Source organism: Lytechinus variegatus, chromosome 15 (assembly GCF_018143015.1).
Source record: "Lytechinus variegatus isolate NC3 chromosome 15, Lvar_3.0, whole genome shotgun sequence".
Classification (NCBI taxonomy): Eukaryota; Metazoa; Echinodermata; class Echinoidea; order Temnopleuroida; family Toxopneustidae; genus Lytechinus; species Lytechinus variegatus.
This window is the reverse complement of record NC_054754.1, coordinates 31,941,128-31,957,365: the sequence shown is the minus strand read 5'-3', so window position 1 is coordinate 31,957,365 and position 16,238 is coordinate 31,941,128. Positions and strand designations below refer to the sequence as shown.

At 34.7% G+C, this 16,238-nt stretch overlaps 1 protein-coding gene across 2 annotated transcripts; it reads left to right on the top strand.

Moving 5' to 3' along the window:
* The first annotated feature begins 344 nt into the window (after positions 1 to 344).
* Positions 345 to 16,026, top strand: LOC121428890 (TBC1 domain family member 13-like). Of its 2 annotated transcripts, none has more exons than XM_041625765.1 (12): positions 345 to 447; positions 1,079 to 1,152; positions 6,600 to 6,640; positions 6,950 to 7,011; positions 9,217 to 9,310; positions 10,056 to 10,138; positions 10,665 to 10,824; positions 11,267 to 11,471; positions 12,297 to 12,539; positions 12,945 to 13,026; positions 13,525 to 13,582; positions 14,667 to 16,026. In XM_041625765.1, exons 2-12 carry the CDS (start codon positions 1,140 to 1,142, stop codon positions 14,733 to 14,735), a joined length of 1,110 nt encoding a protein of 369 aa, XP_041481699.1. In that variant the 5' UTR covers positions 345 to 447; positions 1,079 to 1,139; the 3' UTR covers positions 14,736 to 16,026. The 2 variants fall into 2 exon arrangements, with proteins under 2 accessions (XP_041481699.1, XP_041481698.1); XM_041625764.1 differs by lacking the exon at positions 345 to 447 and adding an exon at positions 897 to 967.
* Positions 16,027 to 16,238: the final 212 nt, after the last annotated feature.

Genomic DNA, 16,238 nt, shown 5'->3' with positions numbered 1-16,238 from the left:
GCCATGGTATATGTGGGACTACACAAATTTATCTTCCGACTTCGGGAAGTAACCCAACCTCTCGTCTATACCACCGATAATATAAAACACGGCGTGCCTAGCCCCTATTTACAGGGTTAAATTAAACTTAGGAAGGCTTATTCATAATCGATGGGTGGATAGAATACAGCTGCCACCACGCCAAGGGTTAATATAGTAAGACTTAATTAAATAAACTAGACAACTTTGAGGTTACGTGTGAATGTCTTTAATGACCATGGCCAAGAGACCAACACAAGGTGGCGCGCTTACAATTTGCGGTTGCAACATCGAATCATCATTATTTACAAATACAACATACTGGCGTGGAGCAATTTTACAAACTTTGACTAAGTTTTGGAGCTAGGGGAAGCCCGAGGGGAGCAATCCAAATTTCAACACCAACACCAATAATTAAGGCCAACACCGGTACGGACTTGAGAAATTATCCAACTGTTATCTGCAGAAATTGCCACTCAGATTTCAGATGGTGGGATTTTACAAAGTAATAATGGAAGTGTCATTTTGTGACATTTATTCTGTCCTCCGGACCATCCTGTACGTTGCACAGTGGGCCTTTAGGCCTATAATCGGGGCGTTGCAAGAAACTTCATTGCGATCGATTTTCGTTCCCGAAATCAAGCATAGTGCCGTGCAATTATTAAATTGCAAATTTGCGATTTATTGTCTGCTCCATGAAACAAGGAGTGAAATCTGATTTGCCAAAGTTAAAAGTGATCAATCAACTGTAAATTGCAACAGAATATTTGCGATTGATTGCAAATATTTTTTGTTTGAAAAGTTACAAGATGGTATTTTCTCTCTCCCTCTCTCCCTGGCCCAATCGAGCTATCGCTAGCTACCGGCAATAAAATCAAATCTAGTATATATATAGTAGAGATGATCAAATCAAAGATTAATTCAAGATGGCAGCCTCCTATTCAGAGAGGTGGGAGTTTCCCTCATTTGAACATTTGTAAATATAATTTTAGATGTACAGTTTGATCTATTTGTTGATTATTTTTTACTCGATTTTCATATTTGTCTCTTTATATTTCAGGGTTTCGTCCTTTCAAGATGTCTTAAAAGGCCCGAAAATAGACATCACAGAGCTGACAAAGATGTGTTTCAATGGTAAGCGAATATTATTCAGTCCCACATATGCAAAATAATGATGGATATGTAAGCTGCGTTCTAAACGGTTATAACTCTATATAAATATGGCAGTGTATCTTATCGCCGGACACCTTTATTTCATTGCTTTAAAAATGACAACTAGAGGAAAAACAATGAAAAAAATTATCACTTGTTATTCCAAATATTCTAAAAAATTATGAATATGATGAAATTATTTTATATTTTCCAACCATTTTCTTTTGACTTTGGCACTGCACTTGCCACATAGTCATAGATCTACCCTTCCACGAAAAAACAATTATATTTTTGCGTGACAAATTACATCACAATTCCGGATGCGCACCGGACGGGTAAAAATATTCTTGATTATAATGATGTAGAAAAAGAAATGATGTGATTTTTTCATGATCTATCATGTCATGAGTAAATTCTAAGTTTTTGTTTGCTTTGTTATATCGATTCTGAGCAGATCTTTGTAATTAATTTGTGTTTGCTAACTAATTTCATTTTTTTTAAATTGCGCATTCGATATGGCACTTTCCAGTATTAATGCTTGTTCATATCGTGACCCTTGGTCATCAAGTTCTATCGATGCGCTGTCGATCGTCAACAGATCTCTATCACGGTAAACCTCCCGCACGGACGGCTGGGGTATCGGGTAACCTGGAGGCGTCTGGGGAGTGAAAGTCATATACGCCATACGGTACTGTACGTGTGGTCACTTCCCACTGACGCCTGGGACCCCTACCTATATTCTGCCACGTACGGGTACAAAACCAGAAACTTTCGCCTCCGAGAATTCTACTTTCCCTCTAAAAGATCTAGCCCTAAAACATGTACATTGGGTCCAACTTCATTTCCAACATTTCTGCGATATTGATTTCATTTTTAAAGAAGAATTCATTAAAAAAACGAGAGATTTGTTATGAAAAGATGAGAAGAGCTTATGGCCGTGTTTACGTCGCCATCTTGATTTCTTTGTCTTCCGCTTGGCGACAGCACGCAAATCGCGCGTATTGCCATCAGAAAATAGATCAATTGGGATCAATTGTTAATGCAAAACTATGTTATATGATATTTTAAGCATTTTCAGTCATTTTAGAGAAAAATAAGGTAAAAGTTGGATTTTTTCGCCTTGTTTTTGTAATCTTGTTCTTTGAATTGATCTATGAAATTGAACTGCGAAAGTCTTACGGTACGAATTTGATTTCGTACGCACGTCCGGAAATATGATAGTGTCCGGTAATGTACGTGACTATATAACAAGTTAGTAATCTATTCATCAACAAGATAACTCCATCCTCATCATAGGACTACCTGTGTGTGGTGAAATAAGGTTGGCATTGTATGGCTTCTTTCCTCTTGACTTGATCTTTGGGATGATTATTTATTGTTTTAATGAATAGGGCCTAGCTCAGTAGCTGCAAATCAATAAGTGCAAGTGTCAGTTTCCAGTTCCATTAACAAACGTAACCATAATTTTGCTGTGTAAATGTCGGGGGGTGGGTTGGGTTAGCCAATTAAGACTGTAACAAGAGCAAACTTTACAGATGCTGCGGGACACCAGATCTGAGCTTCTTCGACTTTATTGAGGTTTAGCAAAACCAACGTGATGAAAGGAGTAACAAAAACAACAACCCTGCAATGACAGAAATGAAATAAGATTATCAATAACACCATTTCAAATACATGTTATTAGCACTTGCATCACACAATGTACATAATAGACTGCAGATATCGAATACATGGCAAAATATTCATATTGAAAGTGGGGTGTATTCATCTCTATCATTTACTGTAATGATAAAATACATGCATTCCTCAAAAACAGCTTGTAAATATCATTGTAGCTATCTCAAGACTATTTAGTAGTTGTAATCAGCATTTTACTCAGATTTAGGCAGATGGCATAAGAATACATCATACTCTGTATAAATCACAATATTCTATTAAAATTAATCATTTGTACACAAAAATAGAGAGTCTATGTAATTAATGCCTACCCAAAGTCAGAGGCTACTGGTGGTTGCACACCACCTACATCACCCAGGATACCACAAAGGAGTAGCAGCTTCTACATTATGCAAACCCTCAAGACTCAGACTCGATGAGGATCAAATGAGTCGGACCCGCTATAATTAAAAGAAAGTAACAATCGTAACCAGAAGATAATCATAACTCCAAGGTTATCATGATAAAATTGCTTAGAATTCCCTAAATTAATATTCAAACATCATATTTCTCAAACAATTCTACTATTTTCAGTATGGATAATCATTGGTAGTGATATCAACTCACAAATATCTAGTGTTGTCTTTTGCAAGCATGAATAACCAAAATAGTAGAAACTATGTTCATTAATTCCAAAGTTATCGAACGGAGTCAAACTGCATATTTCTGTCTATTGAGCTCAACACAACCATTCTCTAATACATTAGTTTACTCATCTGATACTGCAATTAAAAGAGTAATTTAAGTCGACAAACAATCGGTGTATGCTCAGTAAGCAAAGTCATAGATCTTACTTCTTAGTTCAGAACCATAATCAGAAATCATCACATATAATATAACGAGACAAGCTAGAAGCATACCTTACTATGGGCGCCGCCATTTTGGAATACAATGTTTACTATAGAACGCCCTCTATGTTATCTTTTAAGTAATCAACTAAAACTTTCGCTTCAATTCAACAAGTAATCCCACATTTCTGACCTTTCAAATATCAAGTATTACTTATATTCATTCTTCCCAACAATGTCTAGCATGAAAAGTAAACCAGTAAATATCCTCATATTTCGTAAGTTACAACTTATCTTTGAACTTGACCGAGATACACTTGCTTTGCCAAAGTCATGAAAGTAAAAGTGACTAAATTCAATCTTAAAACAAGTCATTCTTTTCACATAATTTTGTCCATGATAGTACAGAAACAATTAATTAATAAATAATTACACTTTGCTATAATTCTATGCAAGAATAAGATAAACGACACTTACATCAGCCCTTTCCCGGGCCTGCTTCGATTGCAGTCCGACCTGCACCAGAACCAGGACGTGCAATAATCTACCTAACGTAAAATTCCAACAAGCAGTGGAGTCGCGGAACCACCGAGAAAATATCATTCCGCTAAAGATTTCTTAAACTTTGAAATGGCCAATATGAAAAGGATTGAAGTATATATATAATGTTTCACTCAATATTACGAGAAATCAAATCCTTAAAATCTGTAAATTACATAACAAGGATTTGAAAATAACTAGAATTATATTTTTCGAGCGTACATACATCGATCATCCTAACCCTATCTAGTGATCCGGCCGATCAAGAAAATTCCAAACACCTGTACGAAAATACTATGCAAATTAGGCACATTCTTCTCGGGTAACTAAATGAAAATTCCACTTTCCGACATAAACATGAGTCATGATTGAATTGAGCGCAAGATTTTGATTAATTTTTTTATCAAAAGAGATTCCACTTTACTTTTCACCAATAGAGGGCCAACATGAAAAAATGCTCAAAATTAAAGTTTTTTTAGCACTCTGGTGAATTAAAAGATATGATCCCCAACTTCCAAGTTGATAATGAAAGAAAAAAGCATAATTGATTAACACATTTTCAAAATGTGTGTATGTATGTTGCATATTGATAGACCTTTAGATCATTTGTAGATCTACATGTAGATTCCTTTATACCTTTATAGCCATCTACTTGAAAAATACAGTTTCTGCAGTCGAATTTCCAGGTCTGTCTTGTTCTGTATGTTGTCTTCTTAGCTTGGATAAATTGCTATACTGCATTTGTGCTATTTGTGTTTTGCAATGACCAATGCAGTGACTAAGTCACTATTCCTATGCATGAACATAATGCCACACAGACCAAAACTTGTCATCTATTCCGTTGTTGTTAGGATGTCCAAGAGTTGGTAACTGATGTGAAGAACAGGTCTCTATTCAAATCATCAGTGTTATGGATTATCTTATTTAAAAAAATACACTTGTATCATGTGACCTCTTGCAGTCTGTACTTGATGGAAGTGGTTTGCAAGTGCAGAAACCCAAGCCTATATTATACCTGGTTGTTGTGTACTGTTCAGTTCAGTTCATTTATTTTCATAATCTCAATAAAAAACATCAAATACAATCAAAATTTACAAAACAAGTACAAACGAGAGTATTCAAAATTTAAACAATAGCATGAACATAACAATTGAGAGTATGATGGAACTAGCAAAGGCCAAGGGCCTATCACGGGCTAGTCCCCGAAAGGATATCAGTAAAATTATTGAGTTACATGTATGAATTAAAATATTTTAAAGGAAATACATACTGGTATGTCTGGATGCGTTGTTTGTCCAGACGAGTCAAGACGGCAATATTTCAGAAATCGATTGAAAGTGAATCACACAAATATATTACAAAGTCAAAGGACAAATTTTCACAATTTACATGTACTTTTCCTATTTAAAATTTTGAGAAAATTTGGACTAAAATTAGATCTATTCTGTTAGAGCAAATTGCGAACAAATAACATTTTTAACTGTTGCATCGGACCCTGATCCCATTTAGGCATTTACTTGAAATGCCTCAAATTCATTATAAATTCACAATTTTCACTCATATTTTTTCTGTCTAGCAGATCAGTGCAAGTGTGTGGTCATTATGTGTCTTCAAAGTTTAAGTGAGATAACACAGATAAGCAAAGAAGGGCATTGCACTTTTTTTATACATTGTTTGAAAGTAATATCAGGAAATATTATTGCATAATGTTTCTGTTATTACTACTTCTACTTCTGCTCTTGTTCCTTCCTCTTCATCTATAAGCACATATCGTCACAATTATATAATTATATTATGTATTGTATATTGTAATGCTATGAATCATGGGTTGACTAGCTGCGATTATTTGAATTTTGAATCCTGTGATATACAACATATGATCATTGTTTTGATCAAATTTAGACAACTTTTTCATTCTATTATGCAATATTCTTGGAGAAAATGATGTATTTTACAAGTTTTATTTCTGTACTATGCAAAATATGGGTGATGTTGAGATAGCAAGAACAAGCAGAATAAGAGACAATGTGTTTTACATTTGAATGTTTTGATTGATACTAGGCCTTGGGCAGATGTCATCAAAACCAAAAGGCATCCATTATGTTTACTATTTCAAATTTACCAGATTTTATACAGGTTTCCAGGGGGTACATGTAGTGATTTGATGGGGGAGGGGGGGGGGTAAGCTTGCATTTGCGAAATGATTTTGCTCTCTCTTGGAGATTCCAGGCAAGGCCAGGCCGAACCATAGTCAGCATTAACAATTACAAGGTGCTCTCAGCAATGGATTCTACATAAGTGCACTGATCGATATAGATATATGTATATCTAGTAATTAACCAGTCTAAATAAGTTTATCATTTTTCTGTCTAATTTTACTTGTAGGTGTTCCTGACTCTGCAGGAATGAGATCGGTTTGTTGGAAAGTAAGTTGATTATTTCTTTCCCCTTCCCCTTTGAGAATTTTTTATGAATACATTATCAGAAGCTACTTGTAATTTACATTTGCATTTGCATGCATGCCATCACAACATAATATGGAATTCTCTCAAAATCAAATTAACATTATTGCATTAATTATGGTATTTTACAACACTCCTGTTTTACACCCCACCATTTATTTTTCAATTTGTTTCAATGGACCTTGGAATTACTACTGAAATACGTGCTCAATCTTTTTTATTATTATTATTTTCTTCTTTGAAAATAAAAATATGATTGTATCTGTTTTGTAGATTTTGTTGAACTACCTACCGCCAGCCAGATCAACATGGCCAGATGTGTTGGCAAAACAGAGGTATGTACAAAATATTCAATTGATCTCTCACATCATTTTTTATTTCTTTTTCTTTTTTTATTAGAAATAGATTTCTATGGAAAATATTTCTTGGTTTCTGGATGTCAATATTTTGATAAAACTTCTACTCTTCCTACATTATATCCGCCACTTCTTTCACTTATTCAACTACTCCTATTCTATCTCTGTTTGATAATAATAATAACATGGACATTTGTAATGTACTGTCACGTGGCAAGTGACCTTTTTTAAAAATTATTTATCTACTGCTGCTTGACACCAAATAAGGAATACGTAAAAACTGAGGATTACAGTTATGAATGATTTAATCAAACCTTTTCAATATTTCTTTTGATTTCTTTTAACAATAATTGTACAAGAAAATATACATAGACGTGGATTATGGATAACAAAATATAACTTAAATGGTAGTCGTTGATGTGAGCCCCCATCATCCTATCTGGTCTGACACGCCCCACTTGGCCCTGGTGGTCGGTCCAGTTCCTGGCCACCGCAGGTTGCGATGTCTCTTCCACTCGGCCTCCGCAGACTGTGTTACCTCTCGATGAGTAGCCCCCAGATAAGAGAGATGTGGCTTCAACGAATTAGTGGACGAGATCGAGCCCCCAATGATGACATGAATTTTGACCAGTCATGTCGGTGGAGAACCGGCGGCAGCTGGGGTCGTTATCTTGTCACCGACGTAGTCCCTCAGTTGTAACTTAGACTGCCTATACGAACATCTGTAGTCTATTCTAGCTTAGGTGGTTCACCCTGAATTACTGAAATTAACCTCCTAATATACCCTGCCATTACTAGGTCTGACTGTAAAATTTCTATAAAGTAATTCAAAGGATTTCAATAACAGATGAGTGCATAAAGCAACACATTCTTATTAATAAAAGACACTTCCTGTGTATCTATACATCTTCACTCGTCAATGCTAGATCACTTTTGGTTATTTACGACACCTGCATGAAAATGCTTCGCCTAATAAGAAATATTTCTAACACCTGTATGAAATATGACATAAACCTGGTACACTTGTACTCTTAATAGGAGGGGGGTATCAAGCGTTTCCAATGCTTGCTCTTAAAGTATTCAAAACATGTGTACCTTGTCTATAAGCCTTCCCTATCCTGGATGAAGTAAAAAAAAAATGTTTAACACATGTTAGAAACTGAAACATTCTATAACTAAATTTCTTTCCTGACATGTACCAGTATCCATCATTAAAAGGGAATGAAACCTTTGGAACAAATAGGCTTGTGTAGGAACAGAAAAATCAAAGAATAAGTATAAAGAAAGTTCGAGAAAAATCGGACAAATAGGGAGAAAGTTATGAGCATTTGAATATTGCAATCACTAATGCTATGGTGATCCTCACATTGGCAATGCGACAAGGATGTGTGATGTCACTGATGAACAACTTTCCCTAAGGTGGACTATAAAATACCCTCAAAATGTCTAATTTTGCTTTTTCTTATGATGATACAAACTCTTTATCCATGATGTATTCTTAAAAAATATGTATTACATGCCCTCATGTAAACAGAACACATTATTTATGGATAGATGTGATAAAAGAGGCAATTCTAGTGAAATGTATACTAAAGTAATGGGAGAGTTGTTCACAAGTGACATCACACATCTTTGTTCGCATTGCCAATTTGCTATCTCCATAGCATTAGTGATCGCAATATTCAATTGGTCATAACTTTCTCATTATTTGTCCGATTTTTCTCAAACTTTCGTTGATCTGTTTCTTTGATTTTTCTGTTTTCACACAAGCTATCTTGTTCCAATGGTTTCATTCTCCTTTAAAAGATGCTCATGGTGCATTAAAGAAAGAAGAAGAAAAGGACACTTAAAAAAATAAAAGTGGAAGAATTATAATTACTTCGAATAACCAGGTTTTCAGTGAATTGTTTAATAAAGTGGTGAGACAAGAAATATTGTGGATGTTATTGCATAATGTTTCTGTTATTACTACTTCTACTTCTGCTCTTGTTCCTTCCTCTTCATCTATTTGTTGCTATGTCCTATACTTTTTAACTTCTTTACCTTTTCTGTGCCCCCTATTTAATGCTTTAATCATTTTCTTTCCTTCAAGATTCCCTTCTCTCCCTTTCAACATCATTATCACCATTTTTGCCACTACGATCATTGATTTTATCAGTGTCATCATTTTGCTCTCCTTTTTAGACAACTTTACAAAGAGTTTCTTGAAGAGATGATAATTCAACCTGGGTCAAAGGAATACAGTACTAAGAGAACAGATGTTACGATGGAAGATCATGTAAGACAACCTTGATTTCATGATAAATGCCAGTTGTGGTAACGATCTCAAAATGACATTTTACCGAATCCAATATAATGACCACCAAAAAAAAAATATATATATAAAATATGTGCCGAAGGATTCTGGAAGAAATTGTGTAATTGCTGAGAAGTAAGCAAAATAAGCGCGGAAGCTAGGGCACTTCCGTTGGGTCTTTATTCCAGCAATTTATACACTGTCCCACATGTGCCTATCTGTGTTGGCGATCTTTAGTGTGATTGTTTTTCAGCTTAGATTTGATGATTTCACAAAGTGCAGTTAATTAACTGTACCAGATATAGATCGACGATGATATAGTAATACTTTACCTTGGTTTTACAGATCTTCTCACAAAATCATTGTTTTACTGCAACTACTATAATTTAGCTTTAAAAGCAGTTTTAACTCTGGCCAGGATTCGAAAGAAAACTCACTGCTCCATCTACATTTCTAATCATATAATTGCAAACTTTTAGGTCAGACTGGAATCACCTGTCCATCCATGCAGAAATCTATTTTTATAAATCTGATTCTACAAGACTGAAATTTTGTAATATTCAGGATGAGATTACAAATTCTTGTTTGTTTCCATTTGCATACATACTTTGAGACTCCCCAAAAGTAAGAATTGATTCTTTTAGTGATTGTTTATTATAATTTAACTATAGGAATAAATTATTTATTTTCATGTTTTCAAAATGATTTATACTTGTTTTATTTTCAGCCTCTTAATCCCAAACCAGACAGCCAATGGTCACAGTACTTTAAGGATAATGAGGTTCTCCTTCAGATTGACAAAGATACTAGGTATGAAATACGAAACAGAATCTATAGCACTTGTAAAATTTCTTGTTGAATATCTGTGCCCTGTCTTACAAAGAATTGTGATTGATCCAATCAACCTGACTATGGAAAGCCAGCAATGTCATCACCTAAAAGCATGTTTGTTCAACATATTTTCTAGATATATGATGTCCATTCATAAATTGATAGATTAAGTGTAAATTTAGTGTGCTTATCTTTGTTTACAAAGGACATTGTGAAAATTTCCTGAAGAAAAATTGTGACATTGATGGATTTCCATATACTTAGGTTGATCGGATCAATCGTAGCTCTTTGTAAGACGGGACCCTGGTTTACCTATGACTTTATCTTAGTTTTATTATTGTAAAAATATTATTCAATATCTCTTATCTCCAATCTTTTAACACAATTCTACAAAATTCAGTTCACATTTTATCTAAATATTTATTATTATCATGATCATGATCATCATTCTTATTATAAACTTCTACTATTCCTTCCTCAATTTATCTGTTATCCACTGTTGCAGGAGATTACAGCCTGACATAGGTTTCTTCCAGACTGCTACAGACTACCCATGTAAAGAACTTGTAGATGCATCTACCACCCTAGAAACATTGAGGAAGAGAATAGAACACACCATGCTCCATTCAGTGGCTGTGGCAAAGTCTAGGGCTGGCATTACTAATGTAAGTTATTCACTGGGTTAATCAGCCACTTGGTCCTATTCTTTCTTGTTTGTTAGCAATTAATCTAATACCAACTGGTTTCTTTTCTTGATCATCAAGCTTCTACAGGACTAAAACCAGAATTTGTCCCTTCTTAATTTGAGAGATTTTTTACAGTGATAAAAATTCATGGTGAATTTGCATTATTCAATAAATAAAAAGATATTAGCTTGCAAAATAAAAATCTATAACATTTGCTAAATTTGAAAGATGTAGGAGGATGAAATCAATTCCTCCTCTTGTAAAAGCATTGCCGGAAATCCTACTTTAAATAGATTTTAGTTATACATTCCAATATCATTTAACTAATAGAATACTCCTATTTATGTTGGTTCATAAAGAATGGTAGCACTACGTTTGACTCTTCACAGATTTCACTGACAACATTACCTGTTCATTTCAGATGGTAACCTCAAAGAAACCAATAAAAATGGAATTTGGTCACGATGCATTAGAAGAAGGTCAGGAAGCTCATTGGGAAGTATTAGAAAGAATTCTCTTCATCTATGCCAAGTTGAATCCAGGCCAAGGGTACGTTCAAGGAATGAATGAAATCATAGGACCTCTATACTATGCATTTGCAGCTGATAAGGATTTGAGTTGGCGAGGTATGTATTTATTCTATAACTCATTTTTGCTTTGAATACATCAGATTTATTCTGATCTTTTACCTTCATTCCTTCTAATATTTTGTTGTTGTTGTTGTATTTTCTCTTCTTTCTTACTATCAGATGAATAAAGGATGTGATCTGTTTAATGATTTACTCAAGAATACAGTAAAAAAGATATATATGTTTCACCTTAAATCATCATAAACAAATACTTTCTTGATACAACTATATTATAAAATCTGAAGTAAAACATTTAATGACAGTTTGTTTTTCATAACCTTCTCTTTTGTTATTACTAGTATTCCTGTAATATCAGATTTCTGTATGTTTTTTTTTATATGTTTGCTTGTACTTTTTTTTCTTCATGTTATTATATTATCTATTACTAGGCATGTCATAATTTTGTTAAAGGAGAATCCAACCTTGAAAAACAAAGAAATTTTGAAAAAAATTGGGCAAGGAATATGAAAGTTACATTAACAAAAGTTATGGCTGTTTTAAAAATGACCGCTATGGCATCGTAAATCTCATATTAGCAACTTGTAAGGCATTTATCCTCATTACTAGTCCTTTAGAGAGGACCATAGGCCCTGGGTTGTCTTTTTGCTTGCTTACACTGTCGTTCCAATGTGTATAATAGTAGCAGGGCCTGCTGGGAAAACAGTTTTGGGAACTTAAGTGGCTATCCTGGGTAAATATACCGTTATTATTATTAAGAGCTATATAAATGTGGAATATTATTATTATGCAAACACCCATATTATTTAGCAATCAGGTAAAGAAAAATTTCCTCTATCACCTTTCTACCTCTACCTCCTGCAGAACACGCAGAAGCTGACACATTCTTCTGCTTCACCAACCTCATGTCCAAGATGCGTGATACCTTCATCAAGACGTTGGATGACTCACCGACAGGGATTAACGCCAAGATGGTCAAACTGATGCAGATGGTGAAGCGTTGTGATGCCAAGATCTGGCTGCAGTTCCAGAAGCAGGACTTGAAGCCTCAGTTCTTTGCATTCCGATGGCTGACCCTTTGGCTCACCCAGGAGTTCCCTCTTCCAGGTAAGAACTGCTGCAAAAAACCTTGACATAGATTAAGCATCTGATGTAAGTGAAGTGTAGCAGTTTAAAGATCTGACGTCAATTCCAGATGCAGGACCTAAGCATTGGTTCTTTGCATTCCGATGGCTGAACCTTTGGCTCACCCAGGAGTTCCCTCTTCCAGGTAAGAAACGTTTCAAGTGTGTTCCAAAAGTGTTACGACAATACCTAGAGATCTGGCTTCAGTTCCAGAAGTAGGACCTAAAGCCTTATTTTTTATGTATTCTGATGACTGACTCTTAAGGCTCACTCAGGAGTTCTCCCTTCTAGCTCAACTCCACTTCAAAGAAACTTGACACAGATTGAGCATATCACATTACTACAGTGATAATGGTCTGATTTATTTTTCCTTCTTATATATCTTAGATGTTACCAGATTGTGGGACTCATTACTATGTGATGAAGGCAAGCCTGAATTTCTTCTGTGTGTCTGCTGTGCAATGATTCTGTGAGTATCATTTATTTGTTTTATTTATTTGAACAATATTTGAATATGTTGTCCTGAAAGCATAAAAAACAAGTATTTACAAAATGTATGTGTAATATATTCATACATACTATCCTTCTTGTTGTATATTGTAATTTTATGCAAATAACATTTTCTTCATTTCAAATATCAAAACAGTTATTCCAATTATCCATTCGAAAATGTTTAACATTGGTATGTTACTTCATTTGATTACTGTATTCACATTAACAATAATGTTTAACAAAATATGTAGTTCCATGATAATAACAAACTCTGATGACAGGAATTGTTAGCTTATACAGTTTTTAAAAGTCTTTCTGTGTGCTGTGTACAAAGAATACAAATTGAACCCCATGAACAAGGCAGAAATGTATTGGTTTATACACAATATGTTCAATATTTGGCATTAATTTGGTAGAGTATATACTACAGTAAATCATTATTATTTTCTTATTCATTTCTTTGTTGATAAAAAAGGTCTCAAAAAGATATCATCCTCGAAGGAGATTTTGCTACAAATATAAAGATGCTACAAGTGAGTCTGATGGGATATAATTGTTACTTGGTCTAATATCAATTGGTTTAATATCACCTTTCTATGGATTTTATGTCCAGTATTGTCACTACGTTGGTCAGCACCGGTCCAAATCTTCCACTGCTCAAAAATTTTACCAGTTATGTTATTTGTATATTTGTAGGGCCCGGGCTATAAGCAGTCTTGCTTCTTAGGGGTCCTGACCATTAAGTAACTTGTAACCTGTTATATTTTGAATTAGTTTGTTTGTATCATGTTATTTATGTAAAATATTTTGATGTCTTTTTAATGGTCAATAGATTGAATTGAAGTAAATCTTCCAAACTAAATTCTTTAAATTTTCTGTCAACAATATTCTTGATATACTGTATATCTAAAATGTATAAATTCCAATGATTCTCTATACAATTTCCAGGATAGAATTATTTATGTCTTGTTATGTAAGAGTTATCTGTATGATATAATGTATTTTTGTTTTTTGTCTCACCTGCATGGCAGAGTGAGACTATACTATAGGCGCCGCTTTGCGTTTGCGGCAGCGTCAATATCAAATCTTATCCGAAGGTTAAGTTTTTGAAGTAAGAGCTTATTAAACTTAAAAAGTATATGGACCTAGTTCATGAAACTTAGACATAAGGTTAATCAAGTCTTAGTGAACATCCTGCATGAGTTTCAGGTCTCAAGACCAAGGTCAAAAGTCATTTAGGGTCAGTTGGGGGTATTTGTTGAATTTACCATCATAACTTTGGAAGTTTGTGGATCTGGCTCATGAACCTGGGACTTAAGATATAATAAGAAATGTAATAAATCAAGTTTCACTGACAAGTCTTGAGTCACATTACCAAGGTCAAATGTCATTTAGGGTCAATGAACAGAGTATTATATCATTATATGAAGGGTGTTTTTTGTGAATAATTATTTTATAGTAGTTTCAAAAGTCAGCACTGCTGCTATATTGAATCATGTGATGCAGGTGAGACTGCCAGAGGCGCCCCACTTGTTGAAATTATGAATTCTATTTTAAGATCCTTGTCATATTCTTTTTTTTTTCATTCATATTTCTCCTTTCTCATTCATACTGCAGCACTATCCAGCAATAGACATGCATGAATTACTGAAGAAAGCCATTGAAGTAAGAGAGAGATGCTCATGATCAAAGCAAAACCTGGTGATGAGGTTGGCCATTTTACTGAGGCTTGCGACACAGTCATGTCAGATGGACCTTTTTTATATGGACTGCTTGTGCAAGGTGTATTGTTGCTTGTTGCAAGACTCTTACGCTGTTCAGGATCACTTGGACTGCTTTGATGGAGGTGCACATTTGGATGATGCAGCTGTCCTACATTCTTGTCAAGCAATAGTTTAATCAGAGATGGAATGTTCACCAGTCTCAAGACCACATTTTCTTGCTAATGATCTTGATCTATGCCGTGCACCTGTATCAGTGACACATCTAGGAAACAGCAACCAGTGTCAGTGCTCAAGTTGTACCCCTTGCAACCTCTGATGCTGGAGGAGTGTGCTGGTGACCTGCCCATTCCAGCAGCTGCAGGGGGTAAGCATTAGAATATGCGATGAGCTATATTTTGTTCTGTGAAATTGAACCTTTTTGGACTCCATGAGAGCCACATCCAGGGAACATTTGTCTCTCCCCCCCCTTAGATATGCCACTCTTATGCAATCACCTAAGTCACTTATAGATTCTTGTGATGATCTTCTGGTGTCCAATGAATTTCTTAAATTTGATGATGAATTGTGAGAGCAACAAAAGCAAGCAAGAAAGGTACACAAAAATAGGAAATATTTCCAGATACACATCAGCAAACTGCAGCTGATTGTTCTGTCTGGGATGAAGTATCAATATCAAAGTGCAATGCACGTCATGTGTTTATGAAAAAACACACAGCTTAGTGACTATTGTAGCCTAAGACCCTCTTTCCCTGCACAATGACAAAATGGTCACAGTTGATACATTAAACCATAATGAATGTATTATTATTTCAGGGCCAGGGCCCTGTTGCATGAAAGTGACTTTGATGGTAACTTTGCCCCCCATTGGTAATTTCTCTGAAATCCTTGATTCTGATTGGTTGTTTAGCATCATTACCATGTTAGTTACCAATGGATAACAAACTTACCATAATGGTAACTTTTATGCAACTTGACCCAGATGGATGATGATTATTGTGTGAAATATTAGAATTAACTCCATTTTGGCTCCACTTTTTTATACAGTTTAATTCAACTTTTATCAGTATAGATCAATATGCATGCATACATGTATGTGAGAGAAAAGGTGCTATAAATTTGAATGTCTGCCCATAAAAGCATAGAGCCAAGTGAGATGATATAAACAGTGTGTGCAATGAATTTTGTGGACTGTATCAAAGCCATTGTTTTGAAGATCACAGAAAAAAATCTATAAAAGTATTTTAAGGATTAACATTAAAGGAGAATGAAACCATTGGAACAAGATAGCTTGTGTGAAAACAGAAAAATCAAAGAAACAGATCAATAAACATTTGAGAAAAATCGGACAAATAATGAGAAAGTTATGACCAATTGAATATTGCGATCACTAATGCTATGGAGATAGCAAATTGGCAATGCAACAAAGATGTGTGATGTCACTTGTGAACAACTCTCCCATTACTTT